At 39.9% G+C, this 27,892-nt stretch overlaps 2 protein-coding genes and 1 long non-coding RNA gene across 4 annotated transcripts in view; 2 read left to right on the top strand and 1 right to left on the bottom strand.

Moving 5' to 3' along the window:
• The window catches only part of BAG2 (BAG cochaperone 2), a 406,790-nt gene that overhangs the window by 250,117 nt on the left and 128,781 nt on the right, over positions 1 to 27,892 (top strand). The gene's annotated exons all lie outside the window — the stretch shown is intronic.
• Positions 2,440 to 10,568, bottom strand: LOC144340335 (uncharacterized). Its single transcript, XR_013416326.1, has 2 exons — positions 9,560 to 10,568; positions 2,440 to 2,685 (listed from the first exon to the last, which is right to left on the bottom strand). It is a non-coding gene; the product is annotated as an uncharacterized LOC144340335 (long non-coding RNA).
• On the top strand, positions 9,754 to 18,369 carry KIAA1586 (KIAA1586 ortholog). 2 transcript variants are annotated; one of them, XM_001110391.5, is made up of 4 exons: positions 9,754 to 10,041; positions 10,613 to 10,696; positions 13,949 to 14,029; positions 15,834 to 18,369. In XM_001110391.5, exons 1-4 carry the CDS (start codon positions 10,021 to 10,023, stop codon positions 18,009 to 18,011), a joined length of 2,364 nt encoding a protein of 787 aa, XP_001110391.3. In that variant the 5' UTR covers positions 9,754 to 10,020; the 3' UTR covers positions 18,012 to 18,369. The 2 variants fall into 2 exon arrangements, with proteins under 2 accessions (XP_001110391.3, XP_002803825.3); XM_002803779.4 differs by lacking the exon at positions 13,949 to 14,029.

Here is a 27,892-nt window from a genome sequence, read left to right as displayed (position 1 = left end):
TACATTTAAAGAATTTCTAAACCTTCAGGAGAATGACATACATTTAAGAAGGAATTTTGAATAGTCCTCAGTACTAAAAGTCTCAGTTTCCCTGATTTAAGCCAATTCATGCATTTATTAGTATGTCCCTCAGGAACAAGCACTTGATTATAAAAGTAAGTTTTCTAGAGAATGATACATCTGAAGCACACAGGCATACCTCAGAGATATTGCAGGTTTGGTTCCAGACCTCTACGATACAGCAAATATCACAACAAGCAAGTCACATGAATGTTTTGGTTTCCTGGTGCAAATAAAATTTATGTTTACACTATACTGTAGTGCAATAAATTATGTCTTTTAAAAGTACATATCTTAACTTAAAAATACTTTATTGCAGCTAGGTGCAGTGGCTTACACCTATAATCTCAACACTTTGGGAGGATCACTTGAAGCCAGGAGTTTGAGACCAACCTGGACAACAAAGCAAGACCCTGTCCTCATTTCTACAAAAAACAAAGCAAAGAAACAAAAAACTTTATTGCTTAAAAATGATAACGAGTATCAGAGCTTTCAATGAGTCGTAATCTTTTTGCTGGTGGGCAGTCTTGTCTCCATGTTGATGGCTGCCGACTGATCAAAATGTTGGTTACTGAAGGTTAAGGAATCCGTGGCAATTTTTCAAAATAAGACAGCAATGAAGTTTGCCATATTGATTATTTCATGAAAGATTTCCCTATGGCATGTGATGTTGTTTGATAGTATTTTAATCACAGTGGAACTTATTTTGAAATCAGTCAATCCTCTTAAACTGACATGGCTTTATTAGCTAAGTTTATGTAATATTTTAAATCCTTTGTTGTCATTTCAACAATGTTCACAGCATCTTTACCAGGAGTAGATTCCATCTCAAAAAACTACTTTCTTTGCTTATCCATAAGAAGCAACTCCTCATCTGTTCAAGTTTTATTATGAGATTGCAGCAATTCACTCCCATCTTCAGGCTCCATATCTAATTCTAACTAAGATTCGAATTAGAATTAGAATTAACTCTAGAATTAATCTAACTCTTGCTATTTCCTCCACATCTTCAATGAGTTCCTTCGCTGAAGTCCCAAACCCTCATACTCACCCATGAGGGTTGGAGTCAACTTTTTCCAAACTCTTGTTGATGTTGATATTTTGACCTCCTCCTATAAATCACATATATTAATGGTATCTAGAATAGTTAATCCTTTCCAGAAGGTTTTCAATTTACTTTGCCCAGATCCATCAGAGGAATCACTCTCAATGGCAGCTATAGTCTTATTTTATTTTATTTTTTTTTCTGAAGCTGAGTTTCGCTCTTGTCACCCAGACTGGAGTGCAGTGGTGCAGTCTCGGCTCACTGAAACCTCCACCTCCCGGGTTCAAGTGATTATCCTGCCTCAGCCTCCTGAGTAGCTGGGATTACAGGCGCCTGCCACCTTGCCCTGCTAATTATTGTATTTTTAGTAGAGATGCAGGGCCAGGCTGGTCTTGAACTCCTGATCTCAGGTGATCCACCCGCCTAGGCCTCCCAAAGTACTGGGATTACAGGCATGAGACCCTGCGCCCAGCCTGAAATGTATTTCTTAAATAATAAGACTTGAAAGTCAAAATGACTCCTTGACCCATGAGCTAAAGAACGGATGCTGTTTTAACATGCATGAAAACAACATTAATCTTGTTGTACATCTTCATAAGAGCTCTTAGATCACCAGGTGCATTGTCAATGAGCAGTAATATTTTGTAAGAAATCTTTGTATCTGAGCAATATGTCTCAACAGTGGACTTAAAATATTTAGTAAATGCTTCTGTAAACAAATGTACTGTCATGCAGGCTGTGTTGTTTTTCCTTTCCTTTCCTTTTTTTTCTTTTTTCGAGACTGAGTATTTTGCTCTTGTCACCCAGACTGGAGTGCAGTGGCATGATCTTGGCTCACTGCAACCTCCGCCTCTGGGGTTCAAGTGATTCTCCTGCCTCAGCCTCCCAAGCAGCTGGGATTACAGGCACGTGCCACCACGCCCAGCTAATTTTTGTATTTTTAGTAGAGACAGGGTTTTACCATGTTGGCCAGGATGATCTCAATCTCTTGACCTCGTGATCTGCCTGTCTGGGCCTCCCAAAGTGCTGGGATTACAGGTGTGAGCCACTGCACCCGGCCAGTTTTTCCTTTTCTTGGAGGCAGTGACAGTGCTGAGAAAGCACCTCTTATGGAGGAGATGGAGTGGGGCGGGAGAGTGGTGGAGAAGGTTGGGGGAAGGAGAGAACAGAAGCTGCTGTAGAAAAGGAAAGAAGCCCTCCAATGGATCCCTCTTCCCCGCATCTCTATGAAACACATCTTCAGCTGCTGGAAAAAGGGCATGGAACTCAGTTACCCTTCAGAGCCCTGGTGAAGCCCCACTGCAAGAAAGAGAAAGAAAAAGAAAAAACAATTACCCTGCAGGGAAACAGAACATTTATTGGGCTCATACCAACAGCTGCGGGAAAACTGGATCACCAGGAAGTCCCCACTCTGAGACTCAGGGGTGCATTGCTTGAGATAGTCTTAATCAGAATAGAGAATGCCGCCTGTCAGCCATATGTGGTGGCTCATGCCTGTAATCCCAGCACTTTGGGAGGTGAGCAGATCCTTGAGCTCGAGAGTTCAAGACCAGCTGAGGCAATGTGGTGAAACCCTGTCTCTATAAAAAGAAGAAAAAAAATACAAAAATTAGCCGGGCATGATGACATGTGTCTGTGGTCCCAGCGACTCGAAAGGCTGAGGTGGGGGAATTAATTGAGCATGGGTGGTTGAGGCTGCAGTTAGCCGTGATGCCACTGCATTCCATCCTAGGTGACAGAGCAAAACCCTGTCTCAACGACAAAAAACAAACAAACAAAAAAAAACATCAAATAACAGGTAAGGGCAATCTACCCCTGGACTGCTGGGAGAGGGGTAAAAGCTTGGAGGAGTGGCCTTTTCTAAGGAACATCAAAAAGAGAAGACCTAAAGTTTGAGGCTGGAGTAGACGCTGAGATAAACCCTCTAGTAAGCCAGCCCCCAGCCTAAGCACACAGCAATCTGAAGCCTGATGTGCAGTGAGAGAAGCATGACAACAACAAAGTCCACACCTCACCCACCTCCTAATTAGACTGGTTCACTTCCTCACACTAAAGGACTACCACAAGGAAAGAAGTACTATTTCCAGGCAGGAAACTACTAAACTGAGGGTTTTGATTTGGATCAAAATGAAATATTGAGGATTGGATTTACTCTCCCAACTAAAACACTATATAAAATACATGAAACAGCAGCCTTCAACATATTGCATGTCAAACACTGAAGGACAGTGATCCTCAGAAGACAGAAAACCTTAAAATTCACCCAGCTTTTTCCTGGAGGAAGTTTCTAAGCCAAGAAGCAAGGAAGAGAAACCCAGGAATAGCCTGTTGGTCTCCCTAAATTGAGGAGATGGACTTGAGAGTCCAGGGAAGCCAAGGTAGTTAGAGCACACAGAGAAGACCACCAGAGAGGAGACAGCCAAAGAACTCCAGAGATCTGCAGAGGGTGTGCCTTGCAACTGAGTCTCATCAGCACATGTATGTGAGAAAAACATCCAATCAAGAGCAAACACTGCTCAGATTTCAGAGGATGCTGCCTGCCAGATTTATGATTCCTACTGAAAGCTTCAGGTGGGGAAGGACACATGACTTGGAGTCCTTCCCTGCCTCTCCCATCTGTCCCCATTTTTCACTGACTGAAAATCATCAGACTTTCAGTCACCTCTTGAAGATACATTATTGATATTGAATTCTTGTGTTTGGCTTTCTAGACTATTTGCAGTCTGACAGTTTGTACCTTTAATGGCAGAAGTTATTCAACAATGAGCTGATCACATGACTCTATTAATCTTACTGTTATATACTCCTCAGTAGTTTGATTGTTGTCCCCAAAATGTGATTATAATGGGGTGTCCTCATAATGGGATTATCTTTATTAGGCTGCTACTGAATATGATTGGAACAAGAGGTATGGGAAGTTATACAAATCTATTTTGAAAATTTTGAACATTCAGAATTTTGCTTTGGCCTGGCTTCATGCATTGTTCTTCTTCCATTATTCTTTTTCCTACAGCCTGGCTTAAGAGGGCCTAGGAGATATCAGACTTAATTCTGGTTAAGTTGTATAAAAATGCTTTTCTATGAAAATATTTTTCTCCTTCTTACACCCAAATCCTCTTGACAAAAGTTCTGAGTCAAAGTAGGAAATAAATGGAAAAGAAACATGAGGCAAGACACACAGAGTGTGTAATACTCAAGGAAGAGCAAAAACTTTGGTTCCCAAAGAGGTACATTTTTGACTCCAGAAAAAGTGTGGGGGTAGTGGTTGAGAGGGGGAAGAAATAATGATTTGTTTTTATTTTTAAGAATTGCCTGTAGAAGCTTTCTCCTCCTGAAAAAACAAAAATACTATCAGTGAGCAGGTGGAGCAAGATGGGCAAGTAGAAGCCTCCACCGATCTTCCTTCCTGCAGGAATACCAAATTTTACAACTATCTACACAAAAAAGCATTTTCGTAAGAACCAAAAATGAGGTGGATGATCACAGTAACTGGTTTTACCTTCACATCACTGAAAAAGGCACTGAGGTGGAGAGAAAAGACAGTCTTGAATTGTTGACACCACCCCTTCCCCATCCACCAGCAGTGGCCACATGGCATAGAGAATCGTGCACTTAGGGGAGGGAGAGCACAGCAACTGGGGGACTTTACGCTGGAACTCAGCGCTGCCAACATGTGGCAGAACTTAGCCTGCGCCCACAGAGGGAGCATTTTATAAAGCCCTAGCAAGAGGGTATTCACCCATCCCAGCAGTTGCAACTGAGTCTTGGCTAGCCTCACAACCACAGGCTAAACTGCTCTGTGATCCTAAATAAACTTGGTAGGCTGTCTAGGCCACAAGGACTGTACCTTCTAGGTACATTGTGGAGCTATACTGGGATTGCAGCCAGTGGATTTAAGGGACACAAGTCAGAGAGCAGCTGGTGCAGCTAAGGGAGTGCTTGCATCACCCCTGCCCCAACCCCAGGTAGCACAGCTTGCGGGTCCAAAAGAGACCCCTTCCTTCTGTTTGAGGAAAAGAGAAGGAAAAGTGAAGAGGACTTTGCCTTGCAACTTGGATACCAGCTCAGCCACAGCAGGACTGGGTACTGGGTATCAGTCATGAGGCCCCCTTTCCAGGCCCTAGCTCCTGGACAACATTTCTAGACACACCCTGGTCCAGAAGGGAACCCACTGCCTTGAAAGGAAGGACTCAGTCCTGGCAAGATTCATTACCTGCTGACTAAAGAGCTCTTGGGGCCTGAATAATCAGTAGTGGTAACCAAGTAGTACATGCTGTGGGCCTTGGGTGAGACTCTGAGAGGGGCTGGCTTCAGGTGTGACCCAGCTTATTCACAGCTGTGATGGCTACAGTGAGAAACTCCTTCTGCCTGAGAAAAGGAGAGGGAAGTATATAGGGGACTTTGTCTTGCAGCTTAGGTACCAGCTCTACTACAGTGAGGAAGGGCACCAAGTGGGCTCGTGGGGTCCCCATTTCCAGACCTTGGCTTGTGGATGGTATATTTAGCCCAGGGATGGACCTGCCCTGGGCTAGAGGGGAGTCCAATGCTCTAAAGGGTGAGTCCCAGGACTGGTAGCATTAACCACAAGCTGACTAAAGAGCCCTTGAGCATTAAGGGAACATTGGCGGTACTGTGGCAGTACTCCCTGTAGGCACATGGTGGTGGTGGACATAGGGGGAGGCCCTTCTGCCTGGGGAAAAGGGAGGGAAGAGTGGGAAAGACTTAATCTTGTGGTTTCAGTGCCAGTATAGCTGCAGTAGAATAGAGCCACCAGGTATATTTCTAAAGTTTCTGAATCTAGTCCCTGGGTCCTGGACATCATCTCTGGACCCACCTGGGGCTCAGGGGAACTTGCCACCCTGAAGGGAAGGACACAAGACTGGCTGGCTTCACTACTTGTTGATTGTAGAGCCCTGGAGACTTCAGCAAATATAGGAGGCAGCCAGGTAGTGGTTACAGCAGGCCGTAGGTAAGACTCAGTACTATGCTTGCCTCAGGTTTGACCCAGCCCAGTTTCAGTAGTGGTGGCCACAGCGGTGCTTATGTCACCCCTCATCTAGCTTTGGGAAGCTCAGCACAGAGGGAGGACTCTGGGAGAAACTAAGGGAGGAGAGCAAGAGTCTTTGTTTGGTAATCCAGATAATTTTTCTGGATCTTATTCAAGACCACCAAGGTGGTACCTCTATGAGTCTGCAAGAACTACAGTGTTACTGGGCATGGGGTGCCCTTAATGTTGATATGGCTGCAGTGACCAAAAACTTAGATTACAACATCCAAGTCCCTTCAAATACCTGGAAAGCCTTTTCAAGGTGGAGGTGTACAAACTAGCCCAAACTGTGAAGACAACAATAAATACCCAACTCTTTGATGCCAAGACAGCAAGGAACATACACAAGCATCAAGATCACTTTGGAAAACACAACCTCACCAAATAAACTAAATAAGGTAGCAGGTGCCAATCCCAGAGAGACAGAGATATGTGACGTTTCAGACAGAGAATTCAAAATAGCTGTTTTGAGAAAACTCAAAGAAATTCAAGCTAACACAGAAAAGGGATTCAGAATCCTATCAGGCAAATTTAATAAAGAAATTGAAATAATTAAGTAGAATCCAGCAGAAATTCGGGAGTTGAAAAATGTAATTGACATACCGAAGAGTCTCTTAGTAGTAGAGTTGATCAAACAGAAGAAAGAATAAGTGAACTTGAAGACAGGTTACATGAAAATATACAGTCAGAGAGGACAAAAGAAAGAAGAACAAAAAAGAATGAAGCACACCTACAAGACCTAGAAAATAGCCTCAAAAGTGCACATCTAAGAGGTATTGGCCTTAAAGAAAAGCTAGAGAGAGAGACACAGGGGTAGAAAGTTTATCCAAAGGGGGCAGGCACGGTGGTTCACGCCTGTGATCCCAGCACTTTGGGAGGCTAAGGCAGGTGGATCAGGTCAGGAGTTCAAGACCAGCCTGGCAAACATGGCAAAACCCTGTCTCAACTAAAACTACAAAAATTAGCCAGGCATGATGGCAGCTGCCTGTAATCTCAGCTACTCAGGAGGCTGAGGCAGGAAAATCACTTGAACCTGACAGATGGAGGTTGCAGTGAGCCGAGATTGCGCCACTGCACTCCAGCCTGGGCGACAGAGCGAGACTTCATCTCAAAAAACAAAACAAAACAAAACAAAAAAAAAAAAGAGAGAGAGAGAGAGAGAAAGCTTATCCAAAGGGATAATAACAGAGAACTTTCCAAAACTAGGGAAACATACTATTATCCAAGTACAAGAAGATTATAGAACATCAAGCAGATTTAACCCAAAGAAGATTACCTCAAGGCACTTAAAATCAAACTCTATGTTTAAGAGACATAACTTAAAGTAATAAAAGCCTTCTATGACAAGCTCATAGCCAACATTATACTGAACAGGGAAAAGTTGAAAGCATTCCCCCTGGGAACTGGAATAAAACAAGGATGTCCACTTTCACCACTTCTGTTCAACATAGTACTGGAAGTCCTAGTCAGAGCAATCAGACAAGAGAAAGAAATAAAGGGCATCCAAATTGGTAAAGACGAAGTCAAACTGTTGCTGTTTGCTGATGATATGATCATATACCTAGAAAACCCTAAAGACCCATCCAAAAAGCTCCTAGAACTGGTAAAAGAATTCAGTAAAGTTTCAAGATACAAAATTAATGTCTAAAATCGGTAGCTCTGCTATACCAACAGCAACCAAGCTGAGAATCAAATCAACAACTCAACCTCTTTTACAATAGCTATAAAAATTAAATACATAAATACAATAAGGTACTTAAGAATATACCTACCCAAAGAGGTGAAGAACCTCTACAAGGAAAACTACAAAACACTGCTGAAAGAAATCATAGACGACACAAACAAATGGAAACACATCCCATGCTCATGGATGGCCAGAATCAATATTGTGAAAATGATCATACTGCCAAAAGCAATCTACAAACTCAGTGCAATTCCCATCAAAATACTACCATTATTTTTCACAGAACTAGGAAAAACAATTCTAAAATTCATATGGAACCAAAAAAGAGCCCACATAGCCAAAGCAAGACTAAACAAAAACAAGAAATCTAGAGGCATCACATTACCCAACTTCAAACTATATACAAAGCCATAGTCACCAAAACAGCATAGTGCTGGTAATAAAAATAGGAACATAGACCAACAGAACAGAATAGAAACCCAGAAATAAAACCAAATACTTGTAGCCAACTGATCTTCAGCAAAGCAAACAAAAACATAAAGTGGGGAAAGGAAACCCTTTTCTGCAAATGATGCTGGGATAATTGGTGACCCACATGCTGAATTAAACTGGATCTTCATCTCTCACCTTATACAAAAATCAACTCAAGTGCATCGAAGACTTAAATCTAAGACCTGAAACCATGAAAATTGTACAAGATAACACCGGAAAAAACCTAGACATTGGCTTAGGTAAAGACTTCGTGACCAAGAACCCAAAAGCAAATGTAACAGAAACAAAGAAAAATAGACGAGACTTAATTAAACTAAAAAGCTTCTGCACAGCAAAAGAAATAATCAGCAGAGTTAACAGACAACCCACTGAGTAGGAGAAAATCTTCACAATCTATACATCCGACAAAGGACTAATATCAAGAATCTACAAAGAACTCAAACAAACCAGCAAGGAAAAAAAAAACCCATTGAAAAGTGGGCTTAGGACATGAATAGACAACTCTCAAAAGAATATATGCAAATGGCCAACAAACATATGGAAAAAATGCTCAACATGGCTAATTTTCAGGAAAATGTAAATCAAAACTACAATGCGATTCCACCTTACTCCTGCAAGAATGACCATAATCAAAAAACCAAAAAATAACAGATGTTGGCATGGATGTAGTGAAAAGGGAACACTTTCACACTGTTAGTAGAAATGTAAGCTAGTACAACCATTGTGGAAAACAGTGTGGAGATTCTTTAAAGAACTAAAAGTAGATCTACGATTTGATCCAGCAAGCTTACTACTAGGAAATGCAATACCCACAGAAGAATAAGTCATTATACAAAAAAGATTCTTGCACATGCATATTTATAGCAGCATAATTTGTAATTGCATAAATATAGAACCATCCTAAATGCCCATCAATCAACAAGAGAATAAATAAAATGGTGTATATACACATACACACACACACACACACACCATGGAAGAGAACTCAGCCATAAAAAAGAGCAAATAATGGTATTCACAGCAACCTGGATGGAACTGGAGACTACTATTCTAAGTAATGTAACTCAGGAATGGAAAATCAAATGTTGTATGTTCTCACTCATAAGTGGAAGCTAAGCTATGAGAACACAAAGGCGTAAGAATGATACACAGGACTTTGGGGATTCAGGGGAAAGGGTAGGAGGGGGTGAGGGATTAAAGACATTGGGTACAGGGTACACTGCTTGTTCACCTTCGAAGACACCTTCGCTGTAGTTCAGAGTCCTTTTCCATTCTATTTTAGTAGAGCAACAGCGAAGGAAGACACCTACTACACAGCGAAGGAAGACACCTTCGCTGTAGTTCAGACTCCTTTTCCATTCTTCATCCACGCGCGGGGGAGTCGCGCGCCGCGGTCGCCCGGCGGGTAGGAACTACCATCCCAGCATCCTACGCGGCGCAGGGAAGGAAGCCCGGGAATGAGAGAAAGCGGCTCTGAGGGGATAGCGGGCCAGTGAGGGCCGCCCGTGTTTTGAAGCGGTTTTCGTCTCTTTCCGCTGGGGGCCTCGGAGCTCACGCTGGGGCGGGTCCCGGTAGCGCGAGGCGGTGCAGGGCGGGAAGGGGAGTCGTGGCGGCTGCGGCGGCGGGGACAGCAGCGACGGCGGTGGCAGGGACAGCAGGAGGAGTGGTGCTGTCAGCACGGCCGTCGGAGACATGGGAGACCCGGGATCGGAGGTGAGTAGTCGAGTGAGGGCCCTGGCGTTCTCAGAGGCGAACCGCGAAGGGTATGTGTTTTCTGCGGTCTGAGGCCTGGTGCTCCATCGCAGCCTCTGGGCGAGACCTCTCCAGCCTCTTGGGCCGAGCCCAGCTCTGGGGCCTGTTGCGTGTCTGAGCGAGGAACCCGCAGCAACAATGGCCGCCCGTCCCACCGCACGGGGACCGGCGTTCGTTGTGGCCCCCGCTGGGCCAGTGGGAGCGACGTTTTAAGGCAGGATTGCCCTTCGGTGTTGAGCTTGCGTTCCTTCTTCTGGAGTAGATAAGGGGAATTCCAGAGTCCTCCTTCTGGAGTAGATAAGGGGAATTCTGAGAGGCTGGTACTGCGTTTTCAGCGTTGAGTCCCTGCAGCTCCGCACATGCTGTGGCAAGAGCCGACTGCTCGAGTTCTGTTCCTGGTCGGGTTTGCGTGAAATTGTGCTCAGTTCGTTTTCCTCAAGAGCTCTTTGTTTTTAATTGTTCCTTTCGGAAACGCTCTTTTCCTACAAGAATGTGGCTGAACAGATAAGCATGTTTTGGCTTGTTTTTATAGATAATAGAATCTGTCCCTCCAGCTGGCCCTGAGGCATCTGAGTCAACAACGGATGAAAATGAAGACGACATTCAGTTTGTCAGTGTAAGTAGCAACTGATGATTGGGTTTTTCCCAGAGTAAAAGACTATGGTGGGCCCTTATGTAATTTTACCTCACCTGGTCATTTAATGTTTATGAGTGTCTAATACATGCTAGACACTGTGGAGCATGGCACAGGATTGGGATCTTTACCAAAAGAGCTGTCTGAGCCACCCCCGTAGCCATCACAAAGAGCATGGCCTAAAGAACGTGCTGTACACTTAATCTCACCCCCTACCTTTCATTTAGACTTAAGATAAAACGCTGGTCTCTAAGACGCTGTTTTGAAATGGAGCAAGAGTAACTTCTAAAGGCGACACAGAGGAAGGAGCAGCTAATGATGAGCAAGGTCGTAGAAAACAGGAAGGGTTGCGAGAGCCCAGAATCTTAGCGTTATGGTGCTTCTAACATGAAGGCAAATAGCTTGAAGATTTCGCTAACCTCTGAGATCATCATGTTACAGCATAGTACGGTTGATGCTCATAATGAAGAATCCTGCATCACTGGGAACATGCTCTATTTTTCTGAGTTTCTTCCCTTTGGGACAGTAGTTTTCAAGCCTTAGTAAGTATAGACAGGCAGATTCCTGGGCCCCGCTGCAGACCTACCGATCAGAATTTCAAGGTGGGGCCTAGGAATTCTCATTTTCAGACAAGTGCAGGGACATGTGGATTTCTGAGCACACTTTGTACAGCATTGGTTTCCAAAGCAGAAGGGGGTGTTTTATGATGTATTTTGGGATGATTTTCATCCATAGCTATTGGAGTTTTAGAAAGGCTTTGTGTAAAGTGGTATCTCAGCTACTAGGCAGAAAATAGTTCTGTCCCAAACTCCTCTTTTGGAATGCCGTAGTTAGTTGCAGTTTGGTATTCAAGCTGTAGAAGTTTTCTTTAATGGAGTGTCTAATGTTTCTGTGTTTTTTAGTTTTTGTAGGTTTAGGGTGACTTTGTAAGTCACTTGTTTTTTAAATTAAAATTTCCTCCCTAAACATTGTTTTGTTAACATCGTTGTTTTCGTTTTGTGTAGAAGTTCTTTACACTGTCACTTTCTGGACATTTTTCCCAATTAATATTGTGTGTATATTTTGTTCCTGACATTTGGTAACCTTTCTAAATATTGATGGTACCAAGGGGGATTATTTGCCTACTCTGCCTTCACGGTTATGGAGTAAGCAATGTAACTCGAAATCGAAGAGCAGTGGTTTCTGTTTTTTTTTAACGAGAAACATTTGGGAAGAGGATTTCATGGGTCTTTAGGAAAAATAATTTTGGTTCCTCTTAACTGGTATAAAAACAGGAATAATTGGGACAGATGATCTTGATGAGTTTTTGTGCATCTGTATGTAGAAGTGACACTCGTCTGATTCATGATTCATGTATCGTTGAGAAACACAGATGGGCTGTACAAAATTAAGTTTGGAAAAGTAAATAGGTATAGATTTGTGTAATATCCTGAGGAACAAATCACTATATTTTAAATTCTGAGTTAATATATAGGCTGTGTTTAGCTGAGGTTTAAATTACTTTAAATTCTATTTTAAATATAAATATTCTTCTGCATCTTTTCATAAAATATTTTGTGTATCCAGCATGATAGAACCCTTTATATTTAACCCTGTTCAAAATAGAGGATCAAAGGTTTGACAGCTCTTATATGGAAAAGTGACTTACATGCTGTCAGTGTAATTGCAGTACCAGAAAGAACATAGTAAAACATCCCTGTTGCATTTCAGTGGTGCCACGTAAAAGACAATAACTTAATTCTACTTTAAAATGCACTCAGACAACTTTCCTTTGTAACCCCATCCTATACTGGGCTCTACCAGGATATGCTTATTTCTCTGTGTTTTTTATAGTACCATCCAGTAAAGATGCAATGCTGCTGGGTATAGTTCTCTATTTGTGGGTTCTTCATATTAAAAGAAAAAAAAATGTGTTACGTCTTGATATATTCTGCTTTGGATTCCTTAGTCTTTTCATATAAATGTTGATTATCCAGGCTTCATTCTGCGTTGTGGCACAGAATCCTCTTTGTGTTCTGTCATGTACCTAGCCTCCAAAATAAACAATATGCTGAAAGAAAGGAATGATGAAAGATTTGGGGATATAAAAAGAGCCCTTACCTTGATGTAAATTTTATTGAAATATAGTACATATACAGGGAAGTTTACTTCCTCCTTGCCATCGCTATTTTTGTACCACATTGCCATTTGTCTAGATTATCTTGTTTGTATTCTTCCCACATACTCTCCTATGTGGTTAACCTTCTTGAAACAGCTCTAATAATGTTCCCATCTTGATGTTATTTATTGATTCCTTTGCCTATAGAATAAAATCTAGACTTTTGACTAGGGCATTTATGGCCTGGTCTATGATGAGAGTAGTGTATATGTAAAGAAAGGATCAAGAAGATTCAGAGTTTGATGTTTGGCTGTATAGTGATGTGGAGGATAAAGCAGGGTTATCAAAGACCTTCGTTATTTTGAAGTTAGCTATCTAAGAGATTACTGATAATCGTTTCAGTTAAAAAAAATTGTACTATGAAATCTATATCTTTTTTTTTTAATGAGGTAGAGCCAGGGGTGGGTTTTTCACTGTGTTGCCCAGGCTGGAGTTGAACTCCTGGGCTCAAGTGATCCTCCTGCCTCAGCCTCCTGAGCAGCTGAGACTGGCACTGTGCCTAGCTGAAATCTGTATCTTTTAAAATCAATGTCTGTGCTATTTCCCATTTTGAAAGGAATCTACATGCAGGAACATTATTACATGTTAATGTACTCTGACTCTTTTCCCATGCTTTTTTTTTTTTTTTTTTTTTGAGACAGTGTCTTGCTCTAAATTTTATCTAGGCTGGAATGTGATGGCATAATTATAGCTCACTGTAGCCCCACCTTCCTGGGCTCCAGTGATCCTCGCACCTCAGCCTCCCAAGTAGCTGGGATTACAGGTGTGAGCCACCACACCCATCTGATTTTTTATTTTTGTAGAGTTGGGGTCTCACTATGTTGCCCAGGCTGGTCTTGAACTTCTGAGCTCAAGTGATCCTCCTGCCTTGGCCTCCCAGTGTGCTGGGATTACAAGTATGAGCCATTGCTCCCAGCCCCTTTGCCCCTTTTGTTTCTAATTAGTCTGTGCCACTTGCAAGATTTTCTTGAGAATCTTTGCCGATTCCAACTAAAAAAATCTCCCACTAATTGTTAAATTTAAGTTTAATTTGAATGATTGTTCATGACTTGTAAATTTGCCCACTTCCTTTTTAGGAAGGACCATCGAGACCTGTTCTTGAATACATCGATCTGGTCTGTGGTGATAATGAAAACCCTAGCACCTATTATAGTGATGTAAGCACATTATATTTGTGTTTGTTCAGTTTTCTTGTTAAGTGCAGTAGTGTGTTGGAGGTGGCTTGAACTGGATCATAAGAACTAATTGTTGGCCAGGCATGGTGGCTCTCGCCTGTAATCCCAGCACTTTGGGAGGCTGAGGCGGTTGGACCACTTGAGGCCAGGAGTTCGAGACCAGCCTGGCCAACAAGGTGAAACCGCCGTCTCTACTAAATACAAAAAATTAGCCAGGCATGGTGGCACGTGCCTATAATCCCTGCTACTCGGGAGGCTGAGGCAGGAGAATAGCTTGAACCTGGGAGGTGAAGGTTGCAGTGAACCGAGATTGTGCTATTGCGCTCCACCCTGGGCAACAGAGCAAGACTCCGTCTCAAAAAAAAAAAATCTAGTTGTTAAACTTGCAGAAATTTTGTGAGCTGATTGTAAACAGAGCAGTTATTACAAATTAAAGTATATAAATGTACAAGTACATAAATGTTCATTATATTTAACGTAATACTTAATACATCATTTCTTGCTATCTGTGCACTTGAGGTTATTTGCATCTATTGGTAGAAAAACTATTAATAAATAGTGTCCTGCTGCAGTATTGGTAGAACATTATCCCATTGTAATCAGTAAAATACAAACTAGAGTTTGAGTTATTATTTGTTGATTAAATTTAAGAAAGTGAAGGATAGAATGTTAATGCAGATTAAATTTTAAAGTGTGATGTGTCTCTGCTAGACTAAATGCGATACAAAAAATTGAGGAAGTTGCTTTGCAATATTCCAAAACTCAGCCAGGCGTGGTGGCTCACACCTATAATCCCAGCCCTTTGGGAGGCCAAGGCTGGCAGATCACTTGAGGTCAGGAGTTCGAGACCAGCCTGCCCAATATAGTGAAACCTCATCTCTACCAAAGATACAAAAATTAGCCGGGCATGGTGGTGCATGCCTATAGTCCCAACTAATCAGCTGGTGTGGTGGCATGTGCCTATAATTTCAGCTACTCGGGAGGCAGAGACATGAGAATTGCTTGAACCCGGGAGGTGGAGGTTACAGTGCACTGAGATCGCACCACTGCACTCCAGCTTGGGTGACACAGCAAGACTCCATCTCAAAAAAAAAAAAAATTTTTTTAACTCTTCATTAGTTCAGAAGGATGTTGATGTCGTTGATGAATGAGTAAAACTCTAATATATGTTTTTATTGTTTCACTTTCATCTTATTCATTAATGTAATTGAAAATATTATCCACCCTTCATGTTGCTACTACAGTCAGCCCTTCATATACTGTGGGTTCCACATCCGTGGATTCAGCCAACTGTAGATGGAAAATATTTTTTAAAATAATAAAAATACAATAATAAAATACACATTAAAAAGTAATATAAAAACTATTTTGTGGCATATTATATTAAGTATTAAAAATAATCTAGAAATGACTTAAAGTATACGGGAAGATATGCAAAGGTTGAGTGCAAATACTTCATTTTATACAAGGGACTTGAGCATGGGAGGATGTTGCTATGGGGAGGTGCAAATAGCATACTTATTTGCAAATCATATGACCAACCTTTTTGCTAATTGGATGATAATAATTCATAGTCAAATTTTGTGAAACTGTTGTTGGTTGTAGAATTTTAAAAATTAATAGTGGTTTTTTCAAGAAATAGCAAGTTATATTGATGTTATAGATATAAACTGAAAATCAGGTTAAATGTTTAAGTTTAAAATTTATTTCCAAAATTAGATAAAGAATAAGAGAACTTTTTACATTATTTTTGAATTTTACTTACATATGTAAAATTATTTTTCAGATTCTATTTCCTAAAATGCCAAAACGACAGGGTGATTTTTTGCATTTTTTAAATATGAAGAAGGTGAAAACAGACACAGAAAATAATGAAGTGAGCAAAAATCATTGTGAATTGTCTAAGGCAAAGGAACCACATTTCGAGTATATTGAACAACCAATCATTGAAGAAAAGCCATCACGTTCATCAAAGGAAGAAATAGATAATCTTGTGCTTCCAGATTGTTGGAATGAAAAACAAGCATTTATGTTTACAGAGCAATACAAATGGCTTGAAATAAAAGAAGGTAAATTAGGATGTAAGGATTGTTCAACAGTTCGGCATTTGGGATCGAAAGCAGAAAAGCATGTCCATGTGTCCAAGGAATGGATTGCATATTTAGTTACCCCTAATGGCAGTAATAAAACTACTAGGCAAGCTTCTCTACGAAAAAAAATTAGGGAACATGATGTTTCTAAAGCCCATGGTAAAATTCAGGATTTGTTAAAGGAATCAACAAATGATTCAATTTCTAATTTAGTGCATAAACAAAATAATAAAAATATTGATGCTACTGTAAAAGTTTTCAATACTGTTTACAGTTTAGTAAAACATAATAGACCTTTATCTGATATTGAGGGGGCAATAGAATTACAGGAAAAAAATGGAGAGGTAAATTGTTTGAATACACGTTACAGTGCAACAAGAATAGCAGAACATATTGCAAAAGAAATGAAGATGAAGATATTTAAGAATATTATAGAAGAGAATGCCAAAATCTGTATCATAATTGATGAGGCATCTACAGTTTCAAAGAAAAGCACCCTAGTGATTTATCTCCAGTGCACAATTCAGTCAGCTCCTGCACCTGTTATGTTATTTGTGGCTTTAAAAGAATTGGTGTCAACTACAGCAGAGTATATTTTCAATACATTATTGACTACTTTAAATGATTGTGGTTTTACAAATGAATATTTGAAAGCAAATTTAATTGCATTTTGTTCTGATGGTGCTAATACAATCCTAGGAAGAAAGTCTGGAGTAGCTACAAAATTGTTAGAAAATTTTCCTGAAATCATCATTTGGAACTGTTTAAATCATCGATTACAATTGTCACTTGATGATTCTATATCTGAAATAAAACAAATTAATCATTTTAAAATATTTCTTGATAAAATTTATTCTATTTATCATCAACCTAATAAAAATCAAACCAACCCTCTAGGAACTGTAGCTAAAGAACTTGAAACTGAAATTATTAAAATTGGTCGGGTAATGGGACCAAGATGGGCAGCATGTAGTTTACAAGCTGCTACTGCTGTATGGCATGCATATCCTATATTATATATGCATTTTTCTCATTCTTTCTGTGGTTTGGCAAAGAGATTAGCTAACATTAATTTCTTACAAGACCTTGCTTTAATGATTGACATTCTTGAAGAATTTTCAGTACTTTCAACTGCATTACAGTCAAGATCAACTAATATTCAGAAAGCACAAAAATTGATCAAACGTACCATAAGAGCTTTGGAAAATTTAAAAATTGGTACTGGAAAGTATGAATCTCAAATTGAAGATTTGATCAAGTCAGATAAGTTTAAAGATATTCCATTTAATAAAAACAATAAATTTAATGCTCTTCCTAGGAATATATTACTAGACAATATAATTCAGCACATGAACCTACGCCTTTTATCTGACGGAAACCATGAAAGTATTTTTAATTACTTTGATTTGCTAGAACCTTCTACATGGCCTTATGAAGAAATAACTTCACCATGGATAGCTGGTGAAAAAAAATTATTTCATTTGTGTGAAATTTTAAAATGTGAAGTTGATTTGAATGATTTTCGGGAATTTGTAAATAATAATATAAAATCAAACAATGTTTCAATTCCTGCAACTATACAAAAAGCTAAAAAGATAGTTAGCACCATTGCAATCAATAGTGCTGAAGCTGAAAGGGGTTTCCATTTAATGAACATAATCTGTACAAGGGTGAGAAATAGTTTGACAATAGATCATGTGTCAGATTTAATGACAATAAATTTATTGGGGAAAGAACTAGCAGATTGGGATGCAACACCATTTGTAAAATCCTGGTCAAATTGCAACCACAGGTTGGCTACAGATACAAGAGTTCGGCAAAAGTCAACAAAAGTCTTCCATGAGAATCAATTGGCTTTATGGAACTTACAATAGAATATTGTATATGTTTTTTTATCATCTGTAAATTATGTACTGCACATCCTTTATGTACATAAAGTTTTTTTTTTTTTTTTTTTTGGAAAGCCAGTTAAACTTTTGTCAGCACGTTGCTGTTTAAAAGGCGTTCTCTAAGAAGATAATCTTGAAGATTGGTTTTAGAAGCTATAGGTTTTTAGACATTGGCCCATGTTTCCTAGAATGGGTCATAATACGTATTCCATGAAGTTCTGTACAGAACAAACACGATTTATTATTTTGTACTGTTTTACTTTAAGAATGCAAAAAATAACAGGACTCAGATAAGTTCTAAGCCCTGGAGGTTATATCAAATAAAAGAGAAATGGAATAAAAACTATAAGCCTTTTGGCTCTTGTCTTTCTCATTTCCATATCTGTGCTATCTAGTATGGTAGCCACTAGCTACATGTGGCTGATCAGCTTAAGGACTAAAAGTAAAATTTTAATGTATTTAATTTTACCTAAGAAAACTGAAACGATGTAAAATATTTTTCTGCTTAGCTTTACTGTTTTTCAGGTAGACATTTTACTCTGTTACCTTGCATAAGATATGGTTGTTGTAGTGTGCCTGTCAAACTTGTGTGTCATTTCCAATATTGAATATAAACGTATTGCTCATAGATATGATACTGCTGTCAGCAGATGGATTCAATGCAAGTTATTTTTTCTATGAATTGATGTAACATCATGTGTATCAGAATATTTTATGCAAACAACAGGAATTACAGTGATTCCTGTGTAAATTGTAACTGGTAATTGAAATACTTATTTTAATCATGATTAAATTATTTTTCTAGTTTACACATGAATATGAGCAAATTTTTAAATTTAAAATGAAGGCATACTGAAAAAGAATCAAGTGGAGATGCAGAACCTAGTACAACTGGAACAGTAAAGAGACTCGAAGGTATGTTGCAGATTTGACAATGAATGGCAATTGCAGTTTGCTGTGGCAGAGCAAAACAAGCTGCTGTTTAAGAAACAATTAAAGATGAAGTAGGAAAATTGAGACTTCAGCAGATGTAGAATGAATTGGGTAAATTATATTTCATATGCCAAAAAGAATCAATGAAATTAAGTCACCTGAAATCAGAATTAACAAGAGTTTTTAAAAACAATTTTAGAAGGAACTAAAGTTGTAAGTTTGGCCAGATGTGAAATAGCTGAGATTCTTTTTTTGTTGTTATTTTTTTCAAGAAGGAGTTTCGCTCTTGTTCCCCAGGCTGGAGTGCAATGGCGCAGTCTTGGCTCACTGCAGCCTCCGCCTCCCGGGTTCAAGCGATTCTCCTCCCTCAGCCTCCCAAGTAGCTAGGATTACAGGTGTGGTGCCACCACACCTGGCTAATTTTGTTGTTGTTGTTGTTGTTGAGACAAAGTCTCACTCTGTCACCCAGGCTGGAGTGCAGTGGTGCAGTCTCGGCTCACTGCAACTTCCACCTCCCGGGTTCAAGCAATTCTCCTGCCTCAGCCTCACAAGTAGCTGGGATTACAGGTGCCCGCCACCATGGCTGGCTAATTTTTTGTATTTTTAGTAAAGATGGAGTTCTGCCTTGTTGGCCAGGCTGGTCTCAAAAGTCCTGACCTCAGGTGATCCGCCCATCTCGGCCTCCCAAAGTGCTGGGATTACAAGAGTGAGCCACCATGCCCAGCAGAATAGCTGAGATTCTTGCGTGAAAGAATTAGGGGGTTTTTTTGGATGGGAGAGGGGAAGGTCTTGCTATATCACCCAGGCTGGACTGCAATGGCTCGCTGCAGCCTCTTCCTCCTGGGCTCAAGCAGTCCTCCCACCTCACCCCTGAGTAGCTGGGAATACAGGTACATGCCACCACACCCAGCTAATTTTTATATCTTTCTGTAGAAATGGGGTTTTGCCATGTTGCCCAGGTTGATATTGAATTCCTGGGCTCAAGCAGCCTTCCTGCCTTGGCCTCCCAAAGTGCTGGGATTATAGGCATGAACCACCATGCCTGGCCGAGAACTAGTTTTAAATGGATAAATGTGAAAATATTTCAGTTGACGAAATTATTAGAAAATTATGAGTAAAAGCCTAAATAAGATGTGTTATTAAAAAGAACAAGGCCTTGCCGGGCGTGGTGGCTCATGCCTGTAATCCCAGCACTTTGGGAGGCCGAGGCAGGTGGATCACAAGGTCAGGAAATCAAGACCATCCTAGCTAACATGGTGAATCCCATTTCTACTACAAAAAATTAGCCAGGCGTGGTGGCATGTGCCTGTAGTCCCAGCTACTTGGGAGACTGGGGTAGGAGAATCGCTTGACTCCAGGAGGCAGAGGTTGCAGTGAGTCGAGATCACACCACTGCACTCCGGCCTGTGTGTTGGAGTGAGGCTTTGTCTCAAAAAAAAAAAAAAAAAAAAAATACAAGGCTTTTTGTTAAGCCACCAAACAATTGCTTTTAGAATATAGGACCTAGCAATATTAAAGATTAATTGATTCTAAATCTGAAAAATCATAAGTACATTTCTGTAGTTTTAGAACAGTTTCATAATTTGAGAAACTACCCAACTAACACACTATGTTGTGTCTCATAGGACTTAAAAATTATGAAGAAATGATTTCAACTGATGGCTTCAAAAGTCAAGTTTATGGCCGGGTGCAATGGCTCACACCTGTAATCCCAGCACTTTGGGCGGCCGAGGCGGGTGGATCACCTGAGGTCAGGAGTTTGAGACTAGCCTCACCAACAAAGTGAAACCCCACCTCTACTAAAAATACAAAAATTAGCCAGGCATGGAGGCAGGTGCCTGTAGTCCCAGCTACTCGGGAGGCTGAGACAGGAGAATTGCTTGAACCCGGGAGGTGGAGGTTGCAGTGAGTCAAAATTGCGCCACTGCGCTCCAGCCTGAGCGATGGAGCGAGACTCCATCTCAAAAAAAAAAAGGCAAATTTATGCAGCTTTTTTTAAATAATTAATTTTTAATTATTATTATCATTATTATTATTTTGAGACAGGGTCTTACTTTGTCGCCCAGGCAGTGGCACGATCTTGGCTCACTGCAACCTCTGCTTCTAGGCTCAAGTGATCCTCCCACCTCAGCTTCCCAAGTAATAGGGATTACAGGCACATGCCACCACCATCGGCTAGTTTTTGTATTTTTGGTAAAGACAAGGTTTCCCCATGTTGCCCAGGCTAGCCTCAAACTCCCTGGTTCAAGTGATCCACCTGCCTTGGCCTCCCAAAATGCCGATAGTACAGGCATCTGCGCCCATCTCATGATAGTACACTGCGCCCATCTCGCAACTGTTTTAAAATCTCTACCCATGTTATAACAGTTTCAGCTAAATGAGAAAAAAACTACTTTCTGTCACAATAAATGGCACTCCAGCTAAGTTAGGTTAAAAAAAATCAGATTCCATTAGAATTTTAAAACAAACTTGATGTTTCTGTTATTTCTTCATTCCACTAAATGATATGGTTTGACAATATTTATGCTCAGTTTTTTAAAAATAGTCTCTACAACAAATTGTCACTTGTTGGGTACAATTAAGTGCTCATTGTATAAGTGCACATGGTACAAATCAACACCAGCTTATAGGATTGCGGAAAGAATTAAGAGATTAATTTAGTGATCTTATGTACCCTGTCGGTCATATTGTGGAAGAGCTCTACAAAACTTACTGTACTGTTAACTCCAAGATTTTCTTCCAGTAACAGGAATGCTAGCCAGATGTTTAATAATCAAAGACCAAAAATGGCAGTTTAATTTTTCTACCCAATATCCTATGGCATATGAATGATCTAAATTTGAAGCTCCAAGGATAGGAAAAAGCTTACATGTGCCTGTCCTAGACAAGTACTAGAGTTTATATTGAAATCAAAACTTCTAAAAATAAAAATCAGTAAGATTAATTTTACTCATTTTTCTAACATGAGTCAGTATGCTTGAATTTTTCATTGTATTTGATAATGTCATGTAAATTTACTGTAAAAACTAAGAAAAAATTTTAAAATGCATTATTGATTAAATTTAGGGTTGCTTTTCAGTATACTCAGTAACTCTGAAGTCAGTGTTAACAGTACTGAGCTTACATAAGATTTATTGAATTTACCTAACTTAGGCAAATGTTTTCAAACTGATAGGCTTTTGGTCCGAAGTCAAATCAATTATTTTGAAAAAGATAAATGGGATTTTTTTTAGTGTGGATATGAAAAATAAAAGAAAATGATAACTATGTTTGGAACAATTTGGGTTTGTGAGTCTACTTTGTCATCTGTGAATTTTATGAAATGTATATACACATCAAGTATGATGAAAACAGGAATTGAGATGTGCCTTAGGTGTGAAATACACATTAGATTTTAAAGACTTAACGTGCAAATTATCACATTTATTAACTATGTTGATAATATGTTGAAATAATATTTTGGATATATTTGGTTAAATAAAATAATCACTGTATTTTAGAATTACATATGTGGGCCAGGCACAGTGGCTCACACCTGTAATCTCAGCACTTTGCGAGGCAGAGGTGAGCGGATCATGAGGTCAGGGGATCGAGACCATCCTGGCTAACATGGTGAAATCCCATCTCTACTAAAAATATAAAAAATTAGCCGGGCGTGGTGGTGGGCGTCTGCAGTCCCAGCTACTCAGGAGGCTGAGGCGGGAGAATAGCATGTACCCAGGAGGTGGAGCTTGCAGTGAGCCAAGATCACCCTACTGCACTCCAGCCTGGGTGACAGAGCGAGACTCCGTCTCAAAAAAAAAAAAAAAAAAAAAAAAAAAAATTACATATGTGGCTTGCAGTATAGTTGTATTAGAGAGCACTACCCTATATGATAGTTATTCTCAAAACCAAGTTTCACCAATCTAGACCTTACTGTTGACTTCAGGATCCATAGTCAACCGTCTTTTCATCAGTTTCACATTGTTGTTCCATAGGCATCTTAAACTGAATAGGTCCAAAGCTGAATTTATTCATCCCTCATCATACCTGTTTTGAAAAATGGCCCAACCATTTCCCTTGATGCTCAAACTAGAAATGTAGAAGATATTTGAAACCTTTTCTTCATCCACCTTGCCCTGTCTCTTCCACCTCTCCTACTGTAGTTATCTTGGTTCTTGGCTCAAGTCGTTATTTTTCTTGCTTAGAGTAATGTAATAACTTTCTAACAAGTCTGTCTGCTTTCATTGTTGCCCCTTGTTAATACTAACATATCCTTCATACTAAGGATTGACTATTCAAAAGTTTACATTTATTTTTATATAACTTTTATTAGGAAGACATTCAGACAACTAGATCTAGAGATGGCTACAGTCTTTGCTTGAGTAGCTCAATAGTGTCATTGTTGTGTTATCTGGGGTGATTTTGGTCTTTCCCTCGTAATTGCAGGATGCCTGGCACAGTTTTAGGGATGCTCGATTTAAGACAACATGGCAAGTCCTGGATCAAGCCCTGTGTATTCATCAGGAAGTCAAAAGCTTTGCCAGAAGCTTTTCCAAACAGACTTATATTTCACTGGCTAGAACTGTGTCAGCATGGCCATACTCACTGCAAGGGAATGTTGGAATGTAAGCTTTTACCTTCCATAGTGTCTGTATTAGAAGTAGACAATGGAGAAAGAATTGGGAATGGGTGGTTGGTTAGCTGGTCTATGAAGTCTAACATATTTCTCTACTGAAAAGGTTTTACTGGCTCCCCACTTTGTTCAGGATAGTTTTAAGTTATAAGGAGTCTGTGCCCTCTGTCTGGTACTGAGCTCAAGGTAACTGCCACTGGCCTGGTTATGAAAGGGCAATTTAAAGATTATCTAATTGGGTCTCTTTGTTTTGTAGGTAATAAAACTGACATTTCAAGAGGTTTAGTCAATTGCCAGGGTCACAGTTTGTTATGAACAGATAGCCAAAGTTATTGAATGTTTTGGGAACTGAAAATGTGATTTATTTATTTATTTTCATTATAGAAACTGGGTCTTGCCATGTTGCCCAGGCTGGTTTTGAACTCCTGGCCTCAAGTGATCCTCCTGCTTTGGCCTCCCAAAGGGCTGGGATTACAGGCACGAACCACTGCACCTGGCCTGAAAAATGTGATTTTAAATTATGTTCCACCTTTTTTTTTTTTGAGACAGAGTCTTTGCTTTGTCACCAGGCTGTAGTAGAGTGGCACGATCTCGGCTCACTGCAACCTCCAACTCCCTGGTTCAAGCGATTCTCCTGCCTCAGCCTCCCAAGTAGCTGGGATTACAGGCACACGCCACCATGCCCAGCTAATTTTTGTATTTTTAGTGGAGACGGGGTTTCACCATGTTGGCCAGTCTGTTCTTAATCTCCTGACCTTGTGATCCGCCTGCCTCGGCCTCCCAAAGTGCTGGGATTACGGGCATGAGCCACTGTGCCTGGCCATGTTCCACCTTTTAATATCAAAATAGCCTGGGAGAGTTGATTGATGTCTCTGAGTATTAATTTATCTATCTTTCAACAAGGATAATAATTGTATCTTGAACAGTTCTATTTATTTATCTATTGAGACAATGTCTCACTCTGTTGCCTAGGCTGGAGTGCAGTGGCACAGTCATGGCTCACTGCAGCATTGAACTTCCAGACTTGGGCAGTCCTCTTGCCTCAGCCTCCCAAGTAGCTGGGACTACAGGCACGCACCACCATGCCCAGCTAATTTTTAAATAATTTTAGAGACAGGGTCTTCTTCTGTTGCCCAGGCTGCTCTCAAACTCCTAGGCTCAAGTGATCATCCTGCCTCAGCCTCCCAAAATGCTGGGATTACAGGTGTGAGCCCCCACACCCAGCCTAGTTTCAGGTTTTATGGGGCCTGTTGGTTATTGAATTTGACACACTCTAAGAAAAATAATCCCACAAAATTGTGAATATACCATTAGAAATGATTTGAAATATTTATTTAGATTAAGAAAATAAATCATTATAATCTTCACAATATTTAAAAGTTAATATTACAAAATATAGAGGTGAAAAATACATGATCTTTTTATTTATTTCAGCTCTACAATTATTTTTTCCTTCATTTTGTTTTTTTTTTCTTTTCTTTTTTTTTTTTTGAAACAGGGTCTCACTCTGTTGCCCATGCTAAAGTGCAATCTCGACTTACTGCAACCTCCACCACCTGGGCTCAAGAGACCCTCCCACTTCAATCTCCTGAGTAGCTAGGACCACAGGCAAGTGCCACCATGTTGAGCTAATTTTTGTATGTTTTTGTAGAGACAGGGTTTCACCATGTTGCCCAGGCTGGTCTCAAACTCCTGAGCTCAAGCAATCCACCTACCTTGGCCTCCAAAAGTTCGAGGATAACAGATGTGAGCCAGATTAATGCCTGGCCCCTAGTTTTCTTTTGGTTATATATGCATTGATTGTCTCCATTTGACAATTCTGTAATATCTTTTTCTATAGAAGTATAGAAGGATAATTTACAGTATCCTCTAGCATAGTTGATGGAAATTTGCTTTTTTATTTTTGACAGTTTACATAGGTTTCTTTCCAATTCTCCACTGTGATTAATATACAGTGTAATTTTTAGGATTATTATCACATATGGGGAAACTCCTATTAAGAGTCACATCTGAACTACAAGATTTCACAGCATTTCATTTTTCCCTGGAGTGACTGCTCTTAAATATTGTTTGAATTGACCATTCAAAGTATTCCCAGAAGACTTCCCAACTGAGATGGCCAGCAATAGTTTAACTATACATGGAAGAAATTTCAGAGTACACACATATATCCCAGTCACTCTTTAACAAGAGCTCAGAAATGTCTACTGCCACTATATGGTTAAAACAGGAAGGGAAAATACACAGAAGGTGCAGCTGAAATGAAAGAGATGATAGTCTTAACTGACTATGGTAAAAATATTTTTGTGGTCGGGCACGGTGGCTCACACCTGTAATCCTAGCACTTTGGGAGATTGAGGTGGGCGGATTGCCTGAGCTCAGGAGTTCAAGACCAGCCTGGGCAATATGGTGAAATCCCATCTCTACTAAAATATAAAAAATTAGCCGGGCATGGCGGTGTGTACCTGTAGTCCCAGCTACTCAGGAGGCTGAGGCAGGAGAATTGCTTGAAACTGGGAGGCGGAAGGTGCAGTGAGCCGAAATTGCGCCACTGCACTCTAGCCTGGGTGACAGAGCGAGACTCCATCTCAAAAAAAAAAAAAAAAAAGCAAATTTAACAAAAATATATAAATGTGAAGAGAGATTTCTGTGGCTCCTTTTTTGGAAGGTACCCCTTCAAGTTTCATAGTTATTCTGCCTCTGACCTAGCTCTTTTGGTTTTTTGGATTCTTGAATGAGGTAAAGCAGACTTGGGAAATTGTTAGACACTTAATAAGTAATCAGCAAATATTACTAGAAAAATGATAGAATTGTGGATAATTTTTTAAGCTGGTTGCTGAGTATTTGTGTATGGAAGGGGGGGTTTGTTTTACTTCCTATTTAAAATTTTCCCAGTGAAAGTATTTTTAAAATCACATGAGATAAATGTAAAATAATTTAACTTTTTTCTATGCTGGAATCCTCTAAATATATTATGTTATTTTTTTTTATTTATTTATTTTTGAGATGGAATCTTGCTCTGTTCCCCAGGCTGGAGTGCAGTGGCACAATCTTGGCTCAATGCAACCTCCTCCTCCCATGTTCAAGCAATTCTCTTGTCTCAGCCTCCTGAGTAACTTGGATTACAGGTGCGCACCACCACACTTGGCTAATTTTTGTATTTTTAGTTGAGACAGGGTTTCACCATTTTGGCCAGACTGATCTCAAACTTCTGACCTCAAGCCATCTGCCTGCCTCAGCCTCCCAAAGTGCTAGGATTACAGGCGTGAGCCACTGTGCCTGGCAGATTATGTTATTTCTAAATAATAATAGCTATTATTAACAATTTTTATTTTTAAGCAAAAACACCTAGTAGATATAAAAACAACTTACAAATACTTCAAATACTATAAAACAATACTGTGAATTGGCCCTTTTAAAAAAATTTGCTTTTTAAGATATTATATGTACTTGAAACAAAGTTCTAAATACAGCATTGGATTTTGTTGGAGAATCTGCAGCCTCCCTGGTGGTGAGCACACAGAGACATGTGCTGTGTAAGACATCAGTAACACTGCTGGGCTCCCCTAAGGGAGCAATAGGCTTGCCAAAGAAGCTGATGTAGATTCCACCCTGTGTAACACAGTGATGCATCAATCCCGAGAATTTCTACCAGTCAAATAAGCATGCATAACGGTTTCTTTGAAGATACATATTTCTCCATTCCAAAAATATGGTTGATGTATGAGAAAAAGTTAAGTTATATTCCTACCTCAAACAAAATTCTAGAAAAAATTAAAGATGGAATAAAGAATAAAAGTTGAAGTCATAAAATAAAAATAAGCTGATGAATATTTTTGTGTTCTCTGAATAGGAAGAATATTTTCAATCCAAAGGTAGTGCAGTCAGAGTGCTCCAACAAACCTTAACTAACTCATGAGTTCTGCCTATATGGAGGTGAACAGTTCATTAAGAATTTTACTCTGTGGTAGATGTGTGGTCAGCATTTTTATCTCTTCAATGACAGCATTTTTCTTGTGAATGGTTTTCATGCATTTGTGAATCTTGCAGCTTTCTCACATTTTTTCTTATAAAATCTTTGTATTGATGCTGTGCCACAGCATTTCTTGAACACATATTTTAGTGACGTGGAGTTTCCTGGACCAGCAGTTTGCAGGTGGATTCATGGATGGTGGGAGGACCGGGGGTTTTCTTCCAGGCTTTAAACTTTCCAAGGCATTCTCTTTATTGTCATAGAGACCACTGATTCTGGCAGATGTGGCTTTTCTGGGAAATTTGTGTGTGTGTATCCCTGTTCTCTGATCCATAGTGAATCTGG

The sequence above is a fragment of the Macaca mulatta genome, chromosome 4, assembly GCF_049350105.2.
Source record: "Macaca mulatta isolate MMU2019108-1 chromosome 4, T2T-MMU8v2.0, whole genome shotgun sequence".
In the NCBI taxonomy this organism is placed as follows: Eukaryota; Metazoa; Chordata; class Mammalia; order Primates; family Cercopithecidae; genus Macaca; species Macaca mulatta.
Note: the sequence above shows the minus strand (reverse complement) of the source record. Positions and strands in the feature narration are given on the sequence as shown.

What these genes read in the sequence shown, in the direction of transcription:
- KIAA1586 (XM_001110391.5), top strand. Translation starts at nt 10,021, where the DNA reads ATGGGAGACCCGGGATCGGAG. An exon ending in TGGGAGACCCGGGATCGGAG is followed by an intron (nt 10,042 to 10,612) that starts GTGAGTAGTCGA and finishes TTGTTTTTATAG; the next exon opens with ATAATAGAATCTGTCCCTCC. An exon ending in CTAGCACCTATTATAGTGAT is followed by an intron (nt 14,030 to 15,833) that starts GTAAGCACATTA and finishes ATTATTTTTCAG; the next exon opens with ATTCTATTTCCTAAAATGCC.